Here is a 27,262-nt window from a genome sequence, read left to right as displayed (position 1 = left end):
TTTTAATTAAAATTAAATGAAAGAAAAAACAATTACATGTTTAATATAATAAATATTATCGGAATCAAATACAAAGTAATAAAATTGTGTATTTAATATAATAAACATTTTTTTAAGTATGTAAATAACTTTTGATGCACATTATTATTATTATTATTATTATTATTATTATTATTATTATTATGTTTGTGATTAGGTATTTGTGCTTATATATAAAACTTGGTAAATCTTCTCCTCTTGAACTAATTTTTATGACGGAGTTAGACTTAATTTATTTTCTCTGCATAATATTAAAATTTACTCTACTTTAATAGTGGGTTACCTACAAATATATTTATTTACAAATTTCATGTTGTTCACACTTGAAATCCATATTAGTCTGGAATAAATTATTTGTGCTAAATTTTAGTAAATCTTCTCTACTCAAACTAGCTTTTAGGTAAAATTAAATCTATATATTTTTCACTGCAACAATCAAATTAGGATTAAAAATAATTGACATTCCCTAAAAATTTCATGTGTTATTAATTACAATATAATTTGTTATTCATTAATAGTAATATCTAATTTCGGTTGGAAGCAAAATTTTTGGTGACAAAATAATATTTCCCAAAAAAAAAAACAATAAAATCAAAGGAAAACGTATATCGTCAGTATTTAATAATGTGTAATTTATCAAGTTAAATCGTATTTTGAAACCCAATGAAATTAGCATAAAATAATTAAATCGTGAAAAGGAAAAAAAAGAAGATAATCAAGCAATGAGCCATAATTGAGAATGTTGCTGCATGGTGTTTAATCGAGCATTTGCTTCCATATTGAGCAACGATCAATACATTTTCTTTGTTTTTTTCTTTAATTTCAATTATGTCTTAGAGATTCCATTTCTTTCTTTTTTATTTTTTTGGGGAATCATATAAAAAATGGTTATCCACTTTTGTCTTTGCTTTTGACAGCTACTAACTCTCTTTTAAATGATAATAATAATAATTATTATTTTTTTTATTATTATTATTTTATAGAGCATCAATTTCACTGGCATTATCACGTTTTTAAAAGCTTTTAAAGTATAAAGAATAAAGAAGTATTAAGTCTGAGTCTCCCTATCCACATATTTTAAATAATTTACCTTTGTAATGATAATTCGTAATATATATAGTTGGTATTCATATTAAAATCAAAACTTCTATGGCATGATAAAATAATGATAGCAACTAAGAAATGGTTGAAGGGGATGACAGAATGTTAGTTCGATAAGCTAAATCCATCCACCAACTCCAGCTACCATTTTCTGCAGCCACTTTAATATCTTCACCATGGAAAATATTACCTTTTATTTATTTATTTGCTATCATATCATCATTGTTTATATATATATATGATTGCATTACATTTATTTGTACATTTCAAAATCATAGTCTTTCTTTCCCTATAGTTTGTTATCTATTCCCACTCCTCATTTGTTGCCATTTTATTATTTTTCATTTTCTTTTCTGAGTTTCTCTCCAAATATAATTTAGGCCACGATTGGGACAAAAAATAAAGACAGACCCATATAATTATAATAAATTCATGAAATTTAAAACTTAGAATTTTCTTTTATTTTGTTTTTTTTTTTTTACATTAATTTCCCAGATTCGAATGATTGATTTATGCTAAATTTTTTTGAAATTCATAGTCCACACATCCAATCGACACATGGCTTTGGAGATCTTCCACCTCTCTCGTAGAGAAAATATTGCTTTCTTCCTTTCAAGAGCTTTTGTTTAGAAATATATGAGTCTCACAAGGAGCCATGATTTGGTATATCCTCTTGCAAGATATTTAATGCGATTTTCTACCAGTTGTAATCAAACCAGTCTACTAATTTTTATATTGAAGCACCAAGATTCAATCCAATGCAAATTGATACACAAATTTCCATTTTACATGAAGCCTAAAGACACGCAATGAGGAAGTCAGATTAAAGCAGAGACAAAATAACCCTAACATTCAATAATTGGGAGGGAAGCCAAGGGTACAGGATAAAAGTCGATAATATCACAAGAACAGTTTTAAAGGACATGATACTTGTCACATGCCATGCCTCCAAACTTCACATTCACTTGGACTGCCCCGCCAAAGCATCAAGATTAGTCTGCCGTCCAGCTCTGCTCCACAATTTCCCTAACTCTTCGGTTGTACTCACGCTTGTTTTCACTAAACATGCGAGCTGCTTCTGAATTTGCAGGAGAATTGGGGTTGGGGTCACAGAGCAATGACTGCAATAATCACATATATAACCTCAGTCATCATGTAGATTGTGCAGTGATAATCAGTCAAAGAAAAGAAATTAGCTCCGTTGGAAAGGGAAAACTAATTTAAAACATTGCTAAAAATAACTTTTTTACTACTTGAACATTTAATTAAGGTGCAAGCCATCATATCATGCAGAAAAATGGGTGGATCATAGACGTCTAGGGACATCACGAGTACAAATTTTTGGTCAGGAAGTTGATCCCTGATCCCTTATGCATTTATTTAAATCATATGTAAAATGACATCAAATCAATTGAAGTCCAATGCAGCAACAAAGTTCCAACATATTATAATAGTCAAATAAACAGAAGTATTCACCTTTCCTTTTACAATATCTACATGCATTTGTGAAAATTGTGTTACTCAAAACTCAAAAGAGATTATGTTTACCCTTCATGCTATCCTGAAACTAGGTTTGATTCTTATGGTTCTATTATTTTACCAAGAGTTTGATGTTCTTAGGCACAATAGAATGCATCCTTTACTAATATTTCACCATCTGGACTTTTAATCAATTTCTAATCACTCTTAGGCCAAAACTTAAAGGTTTGACAATCCTTTTATTCTTTTTCTCTTTACTAAACAACAGATCATAGTAATCTTAGAAAATCTGTGAAAGTACACAACACATACTAGCATAAAGCTGGGACCTGGGAATGACCAATTCATGCACAATGAGAATCAAATTCTCTCTCATAATTTCAACAATCTTGGTGGAATATGGTAAGATTCCCACAAGTTCATTAGGAAGTTGATTGGATTCATTCAACAAGTTTAGCATGAATATGTGAGAAGGAATCAACCATTGCTAAAGAATCCAGGGCAATAGACAACCTACATATGCAGCAGGGCACTACATGTTGTAAAAAAAACGAAGGCACCATCAATTATTTGTGGGAATTACAAGACCTTTCACTTCTCTCAATGCATACATATACACATTGTGCTCAGGAATGAAAACTTAGTAATACAAGCAAAATTAGTGCTCAAATTACAGGTCTTATTCACAAAAAAATCCTCATATCGACCAATAGGAATAAAACATCATCTGTACCTGTATAGATGTAAGTATAGCAGCCACATCATATATAGGACTCCACTGATTTTGTAAAATATCCAAACAGATACTTCCATCTGCGTAAACTGATGATAATCAAAAGGACAAACTCGGTCAGAAATAACAGCCAAAGTAATAATCAAATGTATTGGTGAACACTAAATAGGATAGTTCCCACTCTGACTTACTATTTGGATGGAACATTCGAGATACAAATCGCACTGTTGGTGGTTTGTTTGGATAATCCTCAGTAAACTGTAAAGTCAACTTGAACGTGCCTGAAGGAACTCAAAAAGAAAGCTTTCTTAGATGTGCATTATATTAGTCATAAAAGATATATACAAATAAAAGATTCCAACGAACACACCCCGACAGACAGGCTAATGTAAAAAGATAAAAAGGAGGAAGCAAAAGAATTAAGTTTTTTTGCACATTGCAGAAACTACCCTATTCATTTCAATTGCGCTGAGGATACTACACAAGTAGACAACTTAAGGATCAGTTTCCTTTGACAAATAGCCCCATTGGTGATGTTAGTAAAGAGGAAAAAAAAGAGAGAGAAAAACAAAAAGTACTTTTAGATAGCCCTGAAACAAATGACAAATAATCCAGAAATAAATGACCGAAATAGCATGTTATTTTTTTTTTTTAAAAAAAACGCATTTTCAGGAAATCCTGAAATGAAGGATTCAAATAGTACTGTTAGTGGTGTTTCAAAAAAAAAAAAAAAAGGCAATTTCAGATAACCTAGAAACAGAAGAGTCCAACATCAAGTGAATATAAGAGAGATAATGTGAGAAGATTGAAAACAAGATATGTGAAGAGGGATCAAAGGAGTGTGAGTGTTAAAAATGGAGATATGGGCGATCAGCGATCCCAAGTGTGGTGGTTCAAAGAGATTCTATCGACTTTTCATTGCTAATGACAACAATTCCAACAACTTTTTGGCATATTGATACCGAATTCCAGTAGATCAACAAATTCTAAGTCTAATGATACTATGATAGACTGTTGCCAATGGAAGTTCTTGCATGTGGTGGAAATTAAGAAGGCGTGCCTTTCTAGGGCACTGCGCTTGGAACTAGGTGCTTGCCTAGGGCCATAAGGCAAGTGCCTTTTAAAGGTCACCTGCCTTTCACCAGTAGAGGTGTTATGGTTAGAGACTTAGAGCCCTATGCTACTTTTGCCTGAGGCGCAACTCTCTAACAACATTGATCATCCAACAAAACATATTTTGTGATGTAGATGGTAGTGTGGACAGCCAATATCCAATTCTCAGCCCAATCGAGTTAATTGAAGGGCAATCCAATGAAGTAAATCCACATCCAGTAGAAGTCCAATCCCAAGCCCATTATGTATTGGAGGCTAACGAAGGCAGCCATACCTTGCATAACAACGCGCCCATCAACTTGCACTGGAATATGGGGTGTAACCGAGCAAAGACACAAGCACAAGCAAACTAGTGTGTTGTTTTCATCAAATAATATTGGTGCACCATGCTTAAGTTAGGTTAGCGCAATAACAATAACATGTAAAAAAGACAGATTTGATTTTTATCAAATCTATCTTTTATCTAGACACAATTATCGTGTCCTACTAGAATTATTGTGTCTCCCATACTTGGAGGGATGTTCCAAGCATAAATGAATTGATGCAATTGATATAGGAGATATATTTTGAGTTTGTGAACAATTGAGAGATGCTAGCTCATCCTGAATTCTAATTCACTTTGGTTGGTTGCCATCATGTTGGAAGAATTCATAGACTCTACCTTCAACATGGTGTTGCTGTATCCTTGGAGTGGTGATATCTAAGTGTATCCTTTACTTTCATTTTCCAAAATGGTGAAATCTGTATTTTCCAACCCTACACACCTTCTTACTCCCCAACTCCAAATTGATCCGGTATCATTTTTCACACACAAACTAGACAAAAAGATATTTAAAAAGTCATATTGAGAACAACTTGCAAAGGTTAAATAAGGTTGATCTAGCTATTTATTTATTTATTTATTTTAAATATCCTCCCACATCAGCTGAAGTTGTAAAAGGAAATTTTATCTTTATTATCATCAAACTAGTAAAATCTAGGAGGCAAGACTTGCATATAAAAGCATGCAAGCACAAGCACCACATACATACATAACACTGATAGAAACATTAAAGCCTGAATTTACATCACTTGACCATCATAAAGCTTAAGATTAATAGGTACAATGGCTTATCTGGCTTTCCATTTTCTAACAGTAAGGGCCATCTAAATTCTGTGGATGGACTAATTTTATACTTATATCGCAGAAAAACAAGTCTACAAGAATAACAAAAGACTTCCATGTCAGAAGTTAACATTGGCAGTACAAAATAGCTGCCCTCTTTCTAAATTTAAGGCCTATCTAACTTCCATGCCCTATGGTCATTTGGAAGAAACCAAAGTCTACGTAAGTATGTAAGCATGCATCTGTACCATTCTCATAAACCCTTAACTTCAAATATATGGGGTATTAACAACAAAAGGATGTTTCTAATGTGTTGGACAGAACAAACTATCAATATGGGGTAAAAAGATGGACCATAATTCCACAAAACTAATGATAAAGCCAATTAACTTCGAGATGTGCTAGCAACAACAACTCCTCTCACACTGGGATTTATGCCTTGAGTGGCTGGCTGATCTCAAATAGTCATGTATAAGAAGCCTATTGTCTTTCAATATTCTATGCAGTTACATCATTTCTTACCAACTTCATATGTAAGACTTATATAGGCAAGAAAACAATCCAACTTCATTAAAGAGGGAATTTTTTGTTTTTTAAGACCAGGAAGCTCAATTGTCACTAATAAAATGATAAATCTAAACATGCATGCAAAGCAATATCTTAATGTAATTGAACTTTTCTAATGCTTACGAAAAAGGAAAAAGAATGTTCAAAGTCCAACAACAAAAATAAATTAGACATGTGAAATCCAACAAAAAGGAGCATGAATACAGTACAAATTACACCTGAAGCACAACATGATACTCTAACAAAGCCCAAAAAAATCCAAAATGCAACAATTAAGAACAAGCATGCTGCAAGTCATATGAGTTCACCCTTTTGGAACATCCCTTCCTCAAGCATAAGCTTTAGAGCAAATATTACTCACCTCCATCCCAAGGAGTATCATCAGGACTGCAACCCAAACAGTAGGGAAAAAAATCATAAGTAGTTTAACCAAAAATGAAAAGAATACAACGTAAACATATAAACAAATTAACTTACCCAAAAATCACAGCATTCCAAAGCATTATGTTGTTGTCTTGCGGTGCTCCACTTATCCCAGCAGGCGGATCTTGCTGCAACCTCTTAAAATCTCTCATCAATCGCTTTCTTGCTGGAGTTGACATTGCCACTACCTACAAATCCCAATCCGTTGAACATCTTGAGTCATATTTGTAAATTATTTGGACTACATAAAGCAAAATTCAACCAAGTTGATATCACTCTTGAACTGTCACTGAACATAACAAAAGCAAAAGTAGGAGATGGCCATCTCGTGGCACTTCTCTACCTGCACACCCACAATTATACCCTGTTTGTAGTCTATAGCTGGGGATCATGGAGCAATCTTAAAAGAAGATAGGAACAAGCAGTGATTTTTGGAATCGCCAGATCAAGCGGGCCTAGTATTTTTTAGAGGGTGACTATTAAGTCACCTCTATAACTAGAACTAGCTAATGAAAATTTTCGCTTACCATGCATTGAATAACGCTTTCTGAATTTTAAATTAATTAGCAAACACGTAAATGGACATCGACCAAGTAATTTAGATTTACTTTTTGTTTCAAATGATCATAAAAAATTTACTGCTCCATGTCTACTTAGCATATGCATACATTTTAAAATCAATCTATCATAAACACACAAGAGACCTTAAAATCCAAACGAAAGAGAAACTTCCAATTAAGCCGAATAAGAGTTCTATTTCCGCATAAGCAAATGCATCAATCAACTAGCTATCACCAGGATTTCCGGTTACACAATCCGGGCATCAGATATCGAAGCAAGTAGCGATCAAACAATCCAGAAAAAAAAAAAAAAAGAAAAAAACTAGGGTTAACAATTTTCAGTTAAACCAAACAAATAATAGAGATCCTTCCAATTTGTATGCAGATCTAAATAACACATGAAAATCAGGTAGGAGAAAAGCAAACTAAAAGAATTGAGGCAGATAAATCACAAACCTGTTAAAGTAGATGCGAGGACAGAGAAAGAGAGGCAGGTGCAGCTAGGGTTTTGAATTGAGATGTGATTGAATTACAATTATGAGAATCGATCAAAAACTAGAGTATGAATGGAGGAGAACAAAAGAAGAGAGAATCTAGAGAGAGAAAGAATCTTCCATTCCAGAAAGAGAAAGGGGAGAAAAAAAAAAACTGTATATCGAAAGAAGAGAAGACGAAAAGAGAGCGTGATGGGGAAAGGAATCGGAAGTCGGTTTTGTTATTGGGATGTTGTTGGCTTACTGTTGTGTGACTCGTCTCGACGTCTTGTCCCCACCTCTCTCTCTCTCTCTCTCTGTTACTTCTTTTCCGTGTCATTACCGTATGTATAATTATACCGCGGCATACGTAGCTCGAATTATTAGTTTTGGCTCTTTTAATTATTATTATTATTATTATTATTAGGATTTAATTTCTGTTGCTCCGTTAGCTTAATAATACGTTCAGCGCTCTTATGATCTTCAAAGTGAATCTCATTCAATTATATTTTTTTATAATTTTTAAGATATTAAATATTATGGAGTCTAATTATACGAGGTATAGACTGGATGTAATATTAATGTGAGGGGGGGACCTGTGGAGATGTACAAACGTAACTTTGTCTTTGTATGCTATTCATCATCATCATCATAGAATAAAGCAAATATTCACAAATCCGGAGATCTATCTTCTACTATATTCATATAGTGTATGGCGATTGCTCCACTGCATGTGTCGTAATCTAAAAAATCTAGATTTCAATCCAAATTCAAGAAATCGAGATCTTGAATTCAAATTCATCACCATTTTCATTAAATATTTTTAATATTTATATAAAAATATTGTTAATTTTCAATGTATAAAAAGTTTATCGCGTTATTTTGTTTTTATTGTATAATTTGATTGTGATCGTTAACATGTTTAAAAAAAATATAGGATATAAGATAGTTTAATAATTTTTTTTATTAGATGGTATATTATGATAAAATAAATATAAAAATTATTAAAATATTATTTATTATTGTTTTAAATATAAAAATAATTTAAAAATATTTATTTAAATAAAATATTAATTTATAAATAATATTATTATAATAATTAAAGACATTTTATTTTTCTAATTAATCACTAAATATGCCTTATAAATATATAACATTCAAGTTATATAATTAAAATTTTATATATTATGTAGGAATAGAATGATAAAACAAAAATTTTAAACTATACCAAACTATCAATTTAAAGATTTGAAAAACTATGGTAAAATGATGGTTACAGTACTGTTATTTTTTAAGAACAATCTTTCTAAACATATAGAGTAACCATACCATATAATGTGAAACCATCTTAAACCATGATTCAAACATAATTTTGGTATTTTCAATTAAAAAAATTTACACTTAGGGTCATGCCATGGTTCGATTATATTTTAGAATAGATTTAGGTTAGTTTAGAAGGCCTTTAAGTCAAATTTCTCGTTTCCAATTCGATTGAAAAGGTTCAAGTTCACTTGAGGTCCAAAGTGAATGGTGATTTAATTATAATTTTAAATATTGGACTGATTTTAAGTTTGATTTGATTCAATTTTAAGCCAACTGAAATTGATTTTGTTCTAACCAATTCCATCATTATCTTCCTCAAATATCCTTCTCATGTTAATTAAAATCCAACCCTACATGTAAAAATAAAATAAAATGAAATAAAATAAAAAAAACCAGTCCTATATTGTGCATCCATATTAAAATCAGGGCTTAAAATTTTAACCTTAATTCTCATGCATGTTGAAACTCACAACATTTAAAAAGTACGGGTGAGCATTCGGTTTAAACCGAACCAAACTGAATTAAATTATGAAAATTGAATAACATATTTTAGAAATCAATTCAAACCGAAATAGATGAAAAATAAAATCAAACCAAACTATTCTATTTCAGTTCGGTTTAGTTCAAACCGATCGATTTTGATTTTTTATTATTTTTTAAATTTAGACTTGATTTTCAAGTTATTTGATATAATTTTGACTTTGTTTTGAACCTACAAACCATTAATCAATGACATTAAACAATTTATATATATATAATTAAATATAATTTATAAATTCCCTATAAAAATAAATCAATTCAAAAATCAATTTAATTCGATTTGGTTTGATTTGAGTATATAAAATTACTATTCGGTTCGTTTCAGTTTAACTTATTTTTTTCTCTTTAAAACCGAACAGAACCGAAATAACTGAAATTTTTATAATATAAAATTAAACTGAACCAATTGAATTTTAAAACCAAATCAATTAAACTGAATGATTCGATTTAATTTGATTTTTTAATTTGAACCAAAATCTGCTCACCAAGCAATATTAATCGGAGAGATCGTAACTAGCTAGAGTGCCCTCTTGGTGAGAAAAATAATCCTTATTCAAAATTCCCTTGCTTGCTGTTACCCACGCAAGAAAAAAAAAATCCTCATATATTATTATTACTGGTTATTAACACAAAACAAAATTCAAACAAATTAAAGTATTAACTAGAGTGGTCTCTTTTGTCCCCAGAAGATGCAGACGCACTCTTAGGGGAAGAGAAAGGTAATGAAGATGGCAGAAACATAGTACCAGGTTGAGAATTTGCTGAAGTCGTTTTGTTCAAGTAGCTTGCTGCACATGCAATATCATTGCCTTTAGGTGTTGGTGACGATGAGTAAGAGCAGCCACTAGCCACAGGAAAGTGCTCTCCCCACTTCAACTTCTGGGCTAAGTAATCCACTCCGCTCACATTTGCACCACCACTTCTGCCGCCACTGCCGTTACCAATGATAGATGTGAGAGCAGCTGCTAAAGCTGATTGGAAACTCGGTTCTGCTGTGATTGCCTTGGTTGCGGCGGCTATAGTATCTGGTAATGGCTGCTGATGAGTAGCTGGGGTTTTCTTCTGCACGTAGGGTTGAAAATGGCTACTTTCCATGGGTGATCTACCACCTAGGTTTAAAGTTCCAAGTTGGTTTCTGTTGTAGGGTTGAGACGTACTACCATGTATGAGGAGCCCATTGCCCCAGGGCACCGCATTAGATTCAGAAGAGCTGAAGTTAAGACTAGTGGGAGCGAATTTTGGAATAGGAGCATAGCTTGAAGAAAATCTATTGAATTGAGATGAAGATGGGTTTGAAATTAGGTCAAGAGTGATTGTTGGGTGCAATGGTGAAGCTGAAAGTGAAGAGTTGTGTAGGTAGAATTGCTTTGAATTTGAGTTATCGGATGGATAAAAGTTTAGTCCATGAAGGTCAGCAGCAGTGGTGCTGGAGGTGGCTGATGGGTTGGGGCCGGCTTGAGAACTCGATGATGATGACCCAGACAACAGCATTGAAGCAGCAGCAGAAGTGGTGGAGGCCATAGCCGTGGCTGAAAGAGGAAGTGGGTGGTTGTGCGTTCCTTCATAGGTGGTGTTTAAAATGGACAAATCCTGGGCACATCTTTGAACCTACAATGTACATCCGATATATAATTAAAAAATTATTCAGTAAGAGATAGAAGTTGCATGTTCATTTGCTAGTATAATGCTTACGGAAACCTGATTTATACATAAGTATGTGATTTTTATCTATTTTTATACATAAATTTCATTATATATATATATATATATATATATATATATATATATATATATATATATTTATTTATTTATTTATTTATTTATTTATGATAAATTCAGTGTTATTAAACCTTGTCAAGAAGTTAATTTGGCAAAGAGATTGGAATAATATATTAGTGGTTTAATTGGTGGGTTAATGATTTAATTAATGAATGAGTGATTAAAAATTAATTAAATATAAAATTAATTAAAATAAATTAATTATAACACTTATTAATATAAATAAATAAATAAATATAATTAATTAAAATTTAATTATTTAAAATCAAACTTTTGACATTTATTAAGTTATATTTACACAAATTTTAATAAGTTTTAAACTTTATATGAAAATTTTCTAATAATAAAACACATAAAAAAATTTTTTATAAAATTTATCATATTATTATGAAATAAGGTATATATATTTTGAAATATTAAAAATACAACTACAAAATTAGCTCAATTGATTTTAATTTTAAAAACTTTTTATAAGATTTTGAGTTCAATTATTTGCCAACGCAGAAAAAAAATATATTATTCATATTGATTGATTAAATTGGACAGGTCAATCGAGTCACACCAGCCTAATCACCAAGTCAATTGGATAACACTAATTTAATTATATATTCAAACTGATTTAGGATTTGATTCATTAATCCGACTAATAGATTCAGTTCGATCAGCTTGGGGTTCAATTCACCAATTCACTAATCAATTCAATCTGAATTTAATAACTCTAAATAAATGAGTTTAAAGGAGAATTTTCCATGGCTTAAAATCAAAAGAATTAAAGAGATAATGAATTGCGAATACCTGTTTCCTTACTGGGCAAGATGATCCAACAGTGCAACGATAGTATGCTCGTGGGCATGGGTTTCCTTTTGCAATTTTCTGTCCATATTTCCTCCATTGGCATCCATCATTCATCTGGTAGTATGAACAAAAATACTTAGCTCATGGATGTAGGATCAAACTTGAGCCTTTTTGGATTGATTATTATACTAACCGTTGGGGTATCACATCTAGCTTTCACACAAACCCTAGCTTTCTTTTGAGGGCTCTGTTGCACAACTTCATCGTCTCCTTCACTTGGTACTGTCTTGAGAACCTTTAGTGGCGGCCAAGTCTCTCCAGCTTCTTCCTTTGGTTGATCTTCACTGTTCACAGGGCTTATTGGTTTTGGCAAAGCTTCATTTGCATTATGAAATTTGGACACTTGAAACTTGCAGTCTAGTCCAAGAGATAGATCACCTTCATTATTAGCTTTCTCATCGTCTTCGTCTTTCCCATGGCTGTTAGTTTTGCTCTTTCCATCCCTTTTAGATTCACTTGAAAATCTCCCTAGGCTAAGGGAAACAAGCTCGGGTTCTTCAACTGCTTGATGATTGTTATCAACTGCAGAGGTAGATTTCTTTGTTTCTTCTTGTTGCATAATGTCATGGAATTTCATTTGAAGGGCCTGGTAATCCTTCATCATTTGACCCAAGCACATTTTCAGCCTTTGATTTTCTTCTCTCACCTCTCCCATTTCAGCTCTGGCTGATTCAAGCCAATTATCCTGCGTATTAATATGCAAATGAGGAAACAAAATTACCCCAGCTATCTTATTATAAGAAAATCATTAACAAAGGAAAAAAAGGTAATTAAATATTTGACAATATTAATTCTAAACTTGATCAATCCTCTATTATTGTTAGATTGGAGAAATTATTTCATTAGTCTGTTGTATGTAATTTTGATTGTTAATTATGATAAGATTTAAATGAAACCTACAATAATTAATAATTATAATAGAATAAAACTATTGTACATATAAAAGTTGTATTCTAAAATTTACCCTTTAGATTAATGATTTCATGATGTTTAAAGAAATAAAACCAAATTGAAGAAAAGAAAAATTCCATCAAGATCCAGGATTATCTGGGCTTGGAATATATAAAAAATAAAAACACAAGAAAATTAGCTAGCTTGTTACCTGTTCCTTTTGGCTGGAAGAAGATGCTTTTGAATCAGATTCCATAGTGGATCTTTCCTTCTTATCATTTGCAAGAAGTACCTGTTTAGGCATCAAAGTTCAGAAAATGTTAAGAAGAGAGAAAAGGAAAATAAACAGAACTACATGTATGGAAGACTTAAACAACTATGGTTTGCCAACCCTTTATCCCCCACTCACCTGTCTGTGTATTAGCCAAAAATGCAAACAGTACTATATAAGATGAAAAAATATTTGGATTTGTGCAAATAAACAAAGGATTAATAAACAAAATAATAACAACTAACCAAATTCAATTTGAAAGTCGTCTTTATGATTAGCTGTGTTTAATTAGCACATGAAAAGAGTTAGAAAAATCCAACTAATCAAAGGTTTGGTCCAAAAATTTAACTGTTAGACAGCTAAGTCAACTAATATGACTTTTAGACCAGATAATTCATGATTGTTGTTTTGGAAGAATCCCAACCAGTTATTTTCTTGGGCAAAGGAGAAGACATTTTTGCACATGTTGATGAGCCATGTCCCATCGCATTTACAGTATAGCTATATATTGGCAAATCATATATATTCATATGTTTTCACTGAAATTTCCATGCATTAATCAGTTTCCACGCCTATACACATTAAATGAAAAGCCCTTTATAAGTACTTCCAAGTTCCAACTACTTGAAGATAAGAAATTCATGGTGGTTATAGATCCAATCAATATTAAAGATGATAATGATCTTTTTATGATTTTAAATAGTGTATTGATATCAAAATTCTGCATAAATGTCCAAACATGGCAGTTAGGAAAGTCAAATACTGTTTTAGAGATTAAAAGATCAAGCAAACAGAATAAAGTACCATGGACTGAAATAAAACCGAAAAAAATACCTTCGTTCGCCCAATAAGCTGAACAAAAGATGTACCGAGCAATAATCATGCCAATAATCAAGCAATAATTACACCAACAATTAAGTAAAGAGCGAATTTTATATAGATAATTTCGGAAATTCAGTTAAGATTATCTCCATATGTGAAGCAATTACTATTTTCCTAAAAAGCCTATAAATACCAACAAAGTAATAAGAAACAGGTATGTATATTTTTATTCTCAAAATCACATTGACTTGAACATCAAAGTGACCTCTCAAAAAGCCATCTACTTCATCATCTTTTTGTATTGTAAGTTTATATAACCAGAACTCCAGGTAGCATAATGCATAATACCCAAAATTGATTAAGAGAGCTGCAAAACTCAACATCTATTACCTGCTTGGTCAAGCTTAAATCTTTATCATGTAAACATGATTTCAGATCTTCACTACTCTCATGGTATGCTCTTTTGCTTTCAACCTGAAACGCATGCATACATATAGAGAAAAGATGGGTGAGCTAATGAATATATCTATGTATATTTGGAATAAATAAAAGAACAAGAAGAAGCAATAATATATGTATTATATTGCAATATTAAAACAAGATCTGCTGCAATAAATCTTGAAAATAAACCAAATGAAATCTATTTATTTTACATCTTTTAAAAACTTCTATTTTCTTTTTTCTTCCTATGCAGTCACCAAAATCTTGGTTACTTGACAATAATTTGGTTCTGGCATAAATTTTACGGATCCAAAAAGAATTTTAATTTCCCTCCTTGCTTCCCTCTCCCTTAAAACTCCACAAAACAAGAAGAAGAAGAAGAAGCTCTTGTTATTGGTGTTGTTGTTATTATTATTATTATTATTATTATTATTATTATTATTATTATTATTATTATTTACCTTAGCAAGAACCTCTTCTTTGCAGGCAGCTTCATGATGATCATCACCAGGTGGTTTCTCTTCCTTGGGCAGAGCTCCATGACCAGATCTTCTGAAGGCATCCTCCATATATGACCCTTTATTCTCTTCTTACTTTTTCTTTCACAGCCATCCAAATAACACCTTATATAAAAAGAGCATGCAGTATTTGACTAGTTTTAAAAAAATTCAACTCACAGCCCAATTGCAGTAAGGAAACAGTAGTCCTCAATCCAATTGCAGTAAAGAACAGTCGTATACTTTCTTTTAATATTAAACTAAGAAAGCTAGAAGAAATCAAATTCAACGATTATTATGACAGACACGATAATAATAATAATAATAATAATAATAATAATAATAATAATAATAAATGGAGGGGTTTAAGCCGCAATGCTCGGACCCCACCTAATTCACTGGTGCTAGCAGGTTTGAAGTTTCGTATTCCAAAGTCACAAAGGCATTGGTTGATGGTCAAAGATGTGGCCAGGTTTCTTGTTACCTCGGATGACTGGAGTTTCTTTTCAAACGGCATATGGTTACTTTGTTTTATAAAATAATATAATTTTGTTATGTTATAAATAAAAAATAAATATATATAATTGTAAATGTAATAAAATATTATTTTCATAATATTATCAATTTAAAATAATGTTTTATTACATTAATTTTATGTAAAAATCATATTTGTATGTATTTTTCTTTTCTTTAAGTTTCACTATCTTTACGTTTATTTAATATTTTTTAATGAAATAATTGCTTTATGAAAAAAATATTACTTTATAAAATATAATAGAGTTTAAATTTTTTTATAAAATAAAATAAAATTTTACTTAATACGGTACCCATAGAATTTATCTAAACAGTGAGATAGAGAATGGGTGTTATTTATTAGTCCATGCGATTAAGATCAACCTTTATTAAAGTACTAGTATCATGCTCATACTATTCATGATAATTTATAATTTTTATTTTTTAATTTAAATTTTAATTTCATTTTAAGATAAATTATTATTATTCAATAAATTTTAAATTAAAATTTTTTTCTTATTTAATTTAATTTGAATAAATTTTTACATATAATAATAATAAAAGTTTAATTAATTTATGATATAATTAATTAAATATATATTTAATTCTTTTTATACATATATTAATAGAAGGTTTCATGATTATTTCATTTAAAATGTAATAAAAATACTTTATTCAAAAAATGATATAAATTTCATAAAATATTTATATTTTATCTCATAATATATATAAATCAATATTTATTTTTTATAAATTAAGAAAATACATTATATTGATGAGAAAATAATATTATTTTAAAAATATAAAGATAGAATTTTTTTGTTATTAATATAATAAAAATATTAAATTACTAATAATAAATTGAATTATTTAATTTTAATAAGAGTGAAAATATATAACATTATTATTAGTTAAAAATAACATTCTATTATATATATTTTTTAAATATACTATATCTAAGTGTAATTTTTTTTATTAATTTAATATATTTTTTATAAAATAATTCTTTGACAAAAATGTTATCAATTTACATAAATTTATAATATAAAATAAATACATTTCATAAATATTAAAATTTTAAAATATCATCATTTTTTATTAATATAATAAATATTAAAAATACATATTATTTTTCAAAATATAAATCCTATAATTTTAATATTGTATTTTTATTTTTTTTTAATCATCTTTATTTGTAGTTAAATTTTTTATGCAATCGTATTTGTAATTTATCTTTGAAATTCTACTTCTACATAAAAATATAGTTGAGAGATAATTTATACATAAAAAATAGATATTAAATTAAAATTTAAAAATAATTCTGTTGTAAATTAATGATAATAAAATATAGATAATTAAAATATTAGTTATAATTGCATTTGATATATAATTATAATGAAATAAAATATTTAAAATTTTAAGAAATATTAAATAAGAAATTTATAAAAAAAATTAATAATTAAATAAATATTAATTAAATATATTTAAATAAATAAATTTTGAGAATGATAATTAATAATTTTTGAAAGAAATAATAAAAAAATAGTGCAAATAAAAAAAAATTTGAGAGTATTTAGGTGAAATTAAAATATTTTGTGAGAGAAGAGTTTTTAATATGTATCAAATATCTCACATGATATACTATATATAGACAAATAAATGAAAACTACTTAAATAAAAAATTAATTATTAATTAAATACTATTTAATTAAAAAAAAGTAACAAAAATATTTAATTTAATTTTTATAATAGTAAAATATTTCATATTTACTTAGTTGTTTCAATTAAATGGCCATAAGTTGACCATATTAATAATAATAATAATAAGCATTGATTAATTTTAGGAAAATGAAATAAAAAGAATATTAAAATATTAACATAAAAAATAATACATACTAATTATAAATAAGTCAAATCTTTATATTTTATTTTTATAACTTTATATAAACTACACTTTTTATCTCTAAAATTTTTTAATAAATATTTCATAATAAAAATAATAAAAAATATAACAATATAATAAAATTATTTATTAAATATATAAAATAATTTAATGTTGATTAAATTATATGATATATAGTTGATTATGAGATCACAAATTAATTATTAATTTTCTTTAAACAAATGGCCATTAATGACCTATTATTATTATTATTATTATTATTATTATTATTATTATTATTATTATTATTATTATTATCTTTTAAATTATTTTTTATTTTAAACTGTTATTATTATTATTACTACTATTATTATTATTATGAATTGTAACATATGGCAAATAATATTTTTTCATAAATGAATTTATAAAAAAATAATATAAATAATTTATAAATACTGTATTTAATTACAAAATATCTTAATTTTTAAAAATTAAATTTTAAATAAAATAATTATTTAAATCATAAATATTAAGGTAGTATTGTGAATAACAGAAATAATTAAAAAAGAAATAAAAAATAAATAAATAATAATTAGTATAAAAGATAGCATTTAAGCTGACAAGTGACAAGTTTTTTAAGGAAAGTGTCACGTGTCATCTCTTTGGGAATACCACTCTATTTTATATACATATAATATATAAATTTGCTTGGATTGATTCGTAAAGTGATATACCTATTCATAGAAAATTCTTTGAAAAAAGGTATTATAAGATTATGTAGGTGATAGACATACTTTTTTATTTAAAAAATTTCTTAAATTATTGATTTTTTTTTATTAACATTATTTTTCTTTATGTCCATTTTATGATCACAAGACATTAATTTTTTGTTGGTTTATGATTGCCCCTTCCAATAATATTTTCTCCAAATATCAAATCTGTGTTCTCTTTAGGAATACAGTGAACCTTACTACTACATTCAATAATTACTAGTTTTTAAATTAGAGTCTTCTTTACAAAGACTTGAATCTCTAACTTTTTTTTATTAATTTTTTTAATTAAAAAGTTCTTTATGATTCTCTCCTCCTTTCCTACCCTATCCTCATTTTCTTATCTCCTTCATATCTCTCTGTTGGGCGGCTAATGGTGAAAATTCACCATTAGTTACCTCTAAATTGATTTTCTTTTTTTTCTTAATAAATACTTAGATCTGTAACCGTTTGAGATATATTTGAGTTTTTTTACTCATATTTGTGTCTGTAAGAAGCAAATACAAGATTCTATCCTAGTTTTTGAGGTTAGGTTCTCCCCTAATCTTTAAGGTCTTGTTCTCCCCATTATTTCTCTATTTAGTAGGGTTTTGTTTATCTTTTTACAGCAATTGAATGAGTTATTTGATAGTTCAAAATATATAATATGAAATATCATTGATTTCTTTTAATAAAAAACTTTGAATTTTAAAGTACGGATAATAATCTTCTATCAATAGAGTCTAGTATTACGGCATTTTCATCTATTAATGTTTAGTAATATAATATATTCTACAAGCATCGGAGATAACAAGTTTCGTAAAAAGCAGTATTGCAAAAGGTTCTTTGATTGCCCAAGATGAAAAATAATAAGTTACTATTTGAAAAATTATTCTATTATACTCATATAAGCTCTCAATAGAATATTTTAATTGTTTGTGTTTATATATTTTTTATTATTAAAAAATATATTATATTTATCTTATGATTCTTATTAATAATTAATTATCAAATTTTATTAAAAAAATGTAAATCTTGCACATTTAAATTTGAGGAAGTGATAATTGAATTGGGAAAAAAAAAACTTACCTAATTTTTCAATGTTTGTGTCATTATATTTAATTCTCAGATTGTATATTAAGTCCTATAATCAATAAGCTTTAATTTAGAGAATATATATTAGTGGAATTAATTAATTTTAAAATTATGAATTTCTAAATTCAAATTTTAATTGTAGTCATGCACATGAAAAGAAAAATCATAAAAGACATTAGAAATTTTTCAAAATCACACGTTTTCCCCCTAGTTTGAATTGAATGATTGAAGATCTGAAAGGGCAAAGAATTCATCTTGAGAGAATGCTTCAATTCGCAACCATATATTGTTTGCATTAGGAAAATATATATTTTCGCTATATATAAAACCTAATTATTAGAAATAAAATATAATATAATATAGTCAAATTATTTAGGTAAAATAAAATATAATTTAGTCAAATTAAAAAAAAAAAATTATTTGCATCTTCCTGGCATTAGAAAAAGCATATCACTTGTTTGAAAGGTAAATGGCCATTGAATTCTTGTTCAATAATATTCAACATATGAAGATTATTTATTACATGGAATTAAAAAGTGTGTGAAATTACACACACAAAAATATGAAATTTTTAATTCTATGAAATTAATTAAATTGTTGACGTAAAGAAACACAAAAATACGATTGAATTTAATCAATACAAATGTTCAAACCCTACTAACCATGAATATTGGATGAAAAATAATCAAAGCGTGTGGAATTATTTTGCAAAACTCCAATTCCAATGTATTATTTTCCTAGATCTATATAAAAATGATAGTGACATTGATATTCATTGATTAAATTCATGGTAAAATTACTAATAAGCAACAATTCTAGAAACCAAGACTGATTAGATTGAGTCTTAATTTAATTATGGAAGAAAACTTAAGGGATCAAGTGAATTCGTATTAAATGTGGAATAACTGGAATAGTAAAGTAATTTTTTGTAAAAAAATTAAGTCATTTTACTAAAATATCCTTTAAACTATTTTTATTGGAGAACGTAGAGATTTAAAATTTAAATTTTAAATTATGTCTGTTGTATTTATTATAGCTACAAATTTCAATACAAATTAAAAGTTTCATTTACTTTCTCTCTCTCTCTCCTCTTTTCTTTAATTAATGATTTTCTTTTTTTTTTAAACTAGGTTTACACATTTAGAAAAAAAAAAGTTACTTATGTAAATTAAAAAAGCTTAAAAACAAAAATAAATAATATATATTTGTTTATTTATTTTTATTTTTATGTGTAAATTAATATTAAAAAAGTACAATATTTATTACTTTATTATAATTAAACAAATGATCGATATGAATTTAAATTGATTAAATTAACTCAATTAAACTAACAATGTAAATCGATTAAATTGATTCGATTAATGTATATATAATAATAAATAATGAATTAATATTATAATTTCAAATGAATTCAATTGAATTAATTAAAAAAATTATGTAAATAAATTATATATTTTTACTTAATTGAATCAATTAAATGATTAATTCACTAAAATATATGATCAATCTAATATGTCATATATTTAATTGATTCAGTTGACTGAAATATATATTCAATTGAATCATTTAAATAATAATTATTATAATTGATCCAAATATATATGAATAATGTGATATTTCGCATACTCAATTGATTTAATTAACTAAAATATATATTCAATTAATCATTTAAATAATAATCGTCACAATTGACTCAAAGTATATATGGTTAGTTGATTCTATTGATTAAATTGACTCAAAATATATATGGTCAATTGACATAATGTGACATATTACGTAATTAATTAGTTCAATTTACTCAATTAAGAGCTAATAATAATCATCAAAATTGACTCAAAATATATATGGTTAGTTGATTCAATTGACTCAAAATATATATGGTGAATTAACATAATGTGACGTGTTACATAATCAATTGATTCAATTTACTCAATTAAGGGTTCAGTTGACAAAAATATATGATCAATGTAATATGTCACATACTCAATTAATTCAATTAATTAAAATATATGATCAATATGACATGTCACATACTCAATTGATTCAATTAACTATAATATATATTTCATTGAATCATTTGAATGATAATTGTCACTGTTAACCTAAAATATATATGATTAATATGACATTGTATATAATCAATTGATTCAATTTACTCAATTAAATGTTCAATTGACTAAAGTATATGATTCATGTGATATGTCATATACTCAAAATGATTCAATTGATTTAAATATATATTATATTGAATCAATTAAATGATAATTGTTATAATTGACTCAAATATATATGATCAATGTGATATTACACATAATCAATTGATTCAATTAACTCAAGTAAAAGCGCAATTGACTAAAATAAATTATTGAAGTGATATGTTACATACTCAAATTGATTTAATTGATTTAGATATATATTTAATTGAATCAGTTAATGGTAATTTTCATAATTGACTCAAATATATATGATCAATGTGATATATCACATACTCAAATTGATTCAATTTACTCAAATATATATTCAATTAAATTATAATTTTTATAATTGACTCGGATATATATAATTAGTGTGACATTACACATAATCAATTTGATTTAATTGACTCAATTAAAAACTCAATTGACTAAAATATATTATTAATGTGATATGCAACATACTCAAATTAATTCAATTGACTTCGATATATACATTTAATTGAATCAATATATACATTCAATCGAATCAACTGAATTATAATTTTGCAATTGACTTAAATATATATGATTAATATGATTCAATTGACTTAATTAAAAGCTTAATTGACTAAAATATATAATCAATATGACATGTCAAATACTTAAATTGATTCAGCTGACTTAAATATATATTAAATTAAATCAATTAAATTATAATTTTTGCAATTGATACAATTAATGTGATATGTCATATGCTTAATTTATTTGATTGATTAAAACATACATTGAATTGAATTCATATAGATTTGCTCAAACCAAACAAGCATATTAATTTTTCTGTCACTATCTAATTCAATTTTGTATCATAGATAAAATTTAAATTAATTTTAAATTGAATAATGATTAATTAATTTAATTTAAATTAAAATCATTTTTTTTAAATCAAATAATTAAATTTAAATTAAAGTCAAAAATTAAAATTAAAAGTGAGATGGATAATTTGATTTAATTAAAATTAATCATAACATTAACCGGTCATTTTTTTTAATTAAACTAGCCAGATTAAATGGTAGAAAATTTGACATGCTGTACCTTACATGTTTTTATGTAATATACATAATTTTTGTCAATTGGTGCAGAGTTGAGGAAAACAATAAAAAAGCCTCCAAACGATAAATATTGGTTAAGAGAAAATTATTTCATCATAAATATTGGTTAAAGGAAAAAGTACACGTGAATTGTACTATTTAAAGCTTTAATAAAGTAAAATTAAACTAAATTTTCAAAATTAAAATTTAAATATTAAGCACATGTTATTAAAATTTAGATAATTATATATATTTTCTTCAACGTGTGTAAAGAAAATAAGTATAGAGAATAAGTTTAATTTTTTTTTTCTTAAAAATGAAAATATAATTTATTATTATTTGTTGAAAAAGATGATGTAGTTGGAGAAAAAGTATTGAAAGAGGAAAGAGTAAAGGATGGAGGGAAATTTTACCTCAAAAAATATAAAGTGTAAAAAAGATATTTTATTATTACTGAAAATCCTTTAATCTATATTAATTATGAATCTACTTGATCCTCAATCATGATCCTTTAATTATTCAATTATATGAGATTAAATGTAACTAATAACAATCACCGATAATGATATCAAGAAAAAACAGTTTTCAAAGTCCAATTTAATTAATTGACATATATGCTTAAGTGCAAATATTTTATTTCTACGAGTTAAATCATACAAAAAATTGAGTATAAATATTTTACACAGTAGAAATATTTTCTAAGAGCAAAAAATTATTTTTTTTAGCGAAAAATAGGAAATGAACAATCACTTATGTTTAAGAATTTCACTGCATTTGCATTATCTAATTAGAATAACTATTTTTTTTTATAAAATTTAGTAATTTATTAATAAGAATATATAAAAAGATGAGTATTCTCGTAAGAGAAAAAAAATATATAAATATAGATAATTAAAATCTTTTATATAGAGATAATTTAGATAGAGTAAAATAATCATTCGATAGTAATTAATCATTTTTTATTATTGACTATAAAAAAATCTTCTAAAATACTATCATTTCAAGAACTTGTTAATTTTGTTGCTCACAGAATATATTAAACCACTAAACATCAATGGAGAAACAGGCCACACTAGCAAGTTCCATTAATAAAAGATCATTATTCATATCTGAGTCTCAAACCAAAAGAAATCAACAATTTATGATATATTTTGAATTGCCAAATTGCTTATTTAAATATTGAAAAAAATAAACAAAACCCCGTTAAGGGGAGAAAAACAAACACCAGTAATATGAAAAAATAAGACTCTAATATTGGGAGTAGAATCTCATATATGTTTCTAAGGGATACAAATATGAGGAGAGAAACTTAAATTTGTTATAAACAAACACAGATCTGAGAGTTTATTAGAAAAATAATTAACAAAAAAAATAAAAAAAAGAAAAATTGATATAAGATAGTCATCAGTGAGAAATTCATCATTGGCTGCAAAAAAAGATATGAAAGAGAAAAGAAAAAAAGGGAGAGGGGAGTTTCCTCTCTGCCTCTTTTGTTTAATTAAATTGAATTAATACCTATTAATCGTATAAAAATAAAATTTGCACGTATTTTTAGAGACATGGAGTTGTAATTAAATTAATAAGACATCATACGAGATTAATTGAAACTTAAATATTTACTATTTATTAATATTATATCTCACATTTATTTATTATTTAAATTTAGAATAAGGTTTAATTTGTCCATGTACTTATTTGGGGATTTAATTTAGTCAATTTTTAATTTTTAGTCTAATTTAATCCATAAATTTTGATTTATACTCAAATTAGCCAAATTAACAAAAATATCATTTTTTAATATTAAAATACAATATAAAAATAATTTATTTAATATTTTAATTATACAAATTATATAATATAAAAATAATATTTTAATATATTTTTAAAAATATTTAATTATTTTGTTTAAATAATATTAAAAAATGACTTTTGTTAATATTAAAATATTATTTTTGTATTGTGCAATTAATTAATTAATATGTTTATATATCAAATAATTTATTTAAATAAATTATTTAATATTTAATTATTTTTTAATATTAAAATATTATTTTTTATATTGTATAATTAATTAATAAAAATAAAAATATTATTTTTATTATTCAATATTATTAATTAAACTGAAAATATATATAAAAAATATTTTTATATTTATATTTTCAGTTTAATTAATAATATTGAATAATAAAAATAATATTTTTATTTTTATTAATTAATATACAATATAAAAATAATATTTTAATATTTAAAAAATAATTAAATAATTACACATTTTTATTAATTAGGCTAATTTGAGTATAAATCAAAATTTATGAGTTAAATTAGATTAAAAATTAAAAATGAGCTAAATTGAACCTTCCCAACAACTACAGAGGGTAAATTGAATCTTATTTCATTTATTTTTTTTTCATGGTGATTAAGAAAATAATTAAATCACTTAATTATAATAAAATTTTCAATTAAATTACTATTAAAGAGGTAATAAGATAAGTTATAAAAAATTATAAAAAATAATTATTATACTTAATAAAGATAAAAGTAAAATTAAAAAAAAAATTAATATACTTTAATTTTCTCAAAATGATAATAAATAATTTTAGATAAAATAATTTTTAAAAAATAATAAATAAAAATAAATAATACTATAAAATATGAAGAATTAAATAAAATATCTAGGCAGCAAGTGGAACTTGGAAGCTCGGTCGACCTTGACATTTACTCATGGGTATTCCAAAATTGAATGAATTAGTCTCCTCTCGTGTATCCACCATTTCAAATGCTTGCTAACCTATCATTTAATATGACTACGAGTGTTGATGTACGACATGTTGACCTCATATGCTACACAAAAAATATTGGCAATATATGATATGAGATTTACATATAAAATAAATAAAATTTATATATTTATATATTAAATTTATAATAAATTATATTTAAATAATTTTTTTTAATAAATATATGTGTTCAAAGATTAAATTTATATATAAATAAATGAAAATTAAATAACATATTCCCTGAAATCATACACCTGATAAGGCACCGGCTTCATGAATCTATGTTCAGAGATGATATAGCAGCCATTTTTATGTTTTTAAGAAAGAAAAATAGAGAGAAGAAAAGGAAATGTCGAGAAAGGGTCAAGTAGGGTTTCTATTTTTATATAATAATAATCATAATAATAATTGTAATTAAATTGATTGCATCACGTCTAGATAAGCTTAATCAAGTTTCAACTATTGTGTCGAGTTCAAAGAGAGGGAGCCACTCGATGAATTCACTTCATCATCATTTCGCCATCACGATGCCTTTTAACTAATGCACTTGCAGCATTGGTAGAGATGAGCTTTCGATTACTCTTTAATTATCTTTTATTAATGAAAATATCGTAATTTTATTTTCAATTATAAATTTCATAAAAAAATTTTACCTTATTATAAAACTCAAGAAACATAAATTAATTTTATTTAAAAAAAGATTAATTTGATCTTTATTAATTAGATTCAAATCATATACTATATAACTTATGCAAATATACCTCGTATGCGGTAGGTTTGTTAGCATAATTACAGTAATTAGTATGATTATGAAAGATTTGTGTAACATAATTATAGCAATTAGTATGATTATAAGATATTTATGTAGCATAATTACAGTAATTATTATTCTTGTCTAAATTAGCTCATATTCTCATGTATAAATAGATGTAATATCTCTGTAATTAAGACACAAATAAATGCATAATCTTTTCCTTCATTATTTATATTATTTCTTCTAACATGGTATCAGAGCTATAAAGCTTTTATTTATAGTTTCTGAGGTCTCTTTTATCTCTCTACAACCTATTCTGGTTCATTCTTTCATTCTTGTTATTATATCATTTTTTTTTTCTCCTCATCTTGTTATCAATGGAGAAATATGATATTTCAAAACCTATTGCAATAATTCTGACTGGTTCCAACTATAATCTTTAGGTTCAAGGAATGAAAAGTTTTTTTATAGGTCGCAAGCTTTGGCGTATTATTACCGGAGATATCACTACGCCGACAAGAGAGAACGATGAAACTGATGCAAAATTTGCTAACCGTCTTGAGGATTGGGATAGTAAAAATCATCATATCATCACTTGGTTTCGCAATACCTCTGTCTCGTCCATCCACATCCAATTTGCTAATTATGACTCTGCAAAAGAAATCTGGGATTTTTTGGCTAATTGATATCAGACCACTGGACTTGCCCACTATTATCAGTTGTGGACTACTCTTCATAATTTGAAACAAGAGGCAGGTCAATCTGTGAATGATTTTCTTGCCCAGGTCCAACCCATTTGGAATCAAATATCTCAGGCCAAAATCAATGAAGATCATCTTTATCTCATTCAAGTTCTAATGGCTCTTTAATCAGAATATGAGGTCGTTCGAGTGTCCCTGCTACATCGAAATCCACTCCCATCATTGTCTCTGCTCTTGCAACTACTCAATCCTCACATCAGAAATCTGGCAATCAACTCTGTAAGAATTATAATCAAATTGGTCATACTTTTGCATATTGTCCTACTATAGAATGCAGATACTGTCATGATTATAGTCATATTCTTGAACATTGTCCCACACACCCTCCAAGACCAAAAGGAGAGCATTCTAAATTCAAGAATGTCTCAAAGCCTGGATCTTCCTTTGTCACTGCTGTTGTTGCTACTAAGGGTTCTACTGCCATCACCATGAGTGATCTTGAGGTACTATTCAAACA

The 27,262-nt window shown here is 26.7% G+C and overlaps 2 protein-coding genes across 2 annotated transcripts; both read right to left on the bottom strand.

The window, feature by feature from the left end:
- Nucleotides 1-1,844: 1,844 nt before the first annotated feature.
- LOC110662493 (ubiquitin-conjugating enzyme E2 2) lies at nt 1,845-7,905 on the bottom strand. The gene is made up of 6 exons (XM_021821461.2): nt 7,577-7,905; nt 6,615-6,748; nt 6,499-6,524; nt 3,544-3,633; nt 3,353-3,441; nt 1,845-2,261 (listed from the first exon to the last, which is right to left on the bottom strand). The coding sequence occupies exons 2-6, from the start codon at nt 6,737-6,739 to the stop codon at nt 2,133-2,135; spliced, it is 459 nt and encodes a 152-aa protein (XP_021677153.1). The 5' UTR covers nt 6,740-6,748; nt 7,577-7,905; the 3' UTR covers nt 1,845-2,132.
- Nucleotides 7,906-10,005: 2,100 nt separating this feature from the next.
- Nucleotides 10,006-15,221, bottom strand: LOC110662494 (WRKY transcription factor 72A-like). The gene is made up of 6 exons (XM_021821462.2): nt 14,977-15,221; nt 14,465-14,548; nt 13,193-13,273; nt 12,224-12,775; nt 12,031-12,144; nt 10,006-11,064 (listed from the first exon to the last, which is right to left on the bottom strand). Exons 1-6 carry the CDS (start codon nt 15,082-15,084, stop codon nt 10,114-10,116), a joined length of 1,890 nt encoding a protein of 629 aa, XP_021677154.2. The 5' UTR covers nt 15,085-15,221; the 3' UTR covers nt 10,006-10,113.
- Between the last annotated feature and the right edge of the window lie 12,041 nt (nt 15,222-27,262).

Source organism: Hevea brasiliensis, chromosome 17 (assembly GCF_030052815.1).
Source record: "Hevea brasiliensis isolate MT/VB/25A 57/8 chromosome 17, ASM3005281v1, whole genome shotgun sequence".
Classification (NCBI taxonomy): domain Eukaryota; kingdom Viridiplantae; phylum Streptophyta; class Magnoliopsida; order Malpighiales; family Euphorbiaceae; genus Hevea; species Hevea brasiliensis.
Note: the sequence above shows the minus strand (reverse complement) of the source record. Positions and strands in the feature narration are given on the sequence as shown.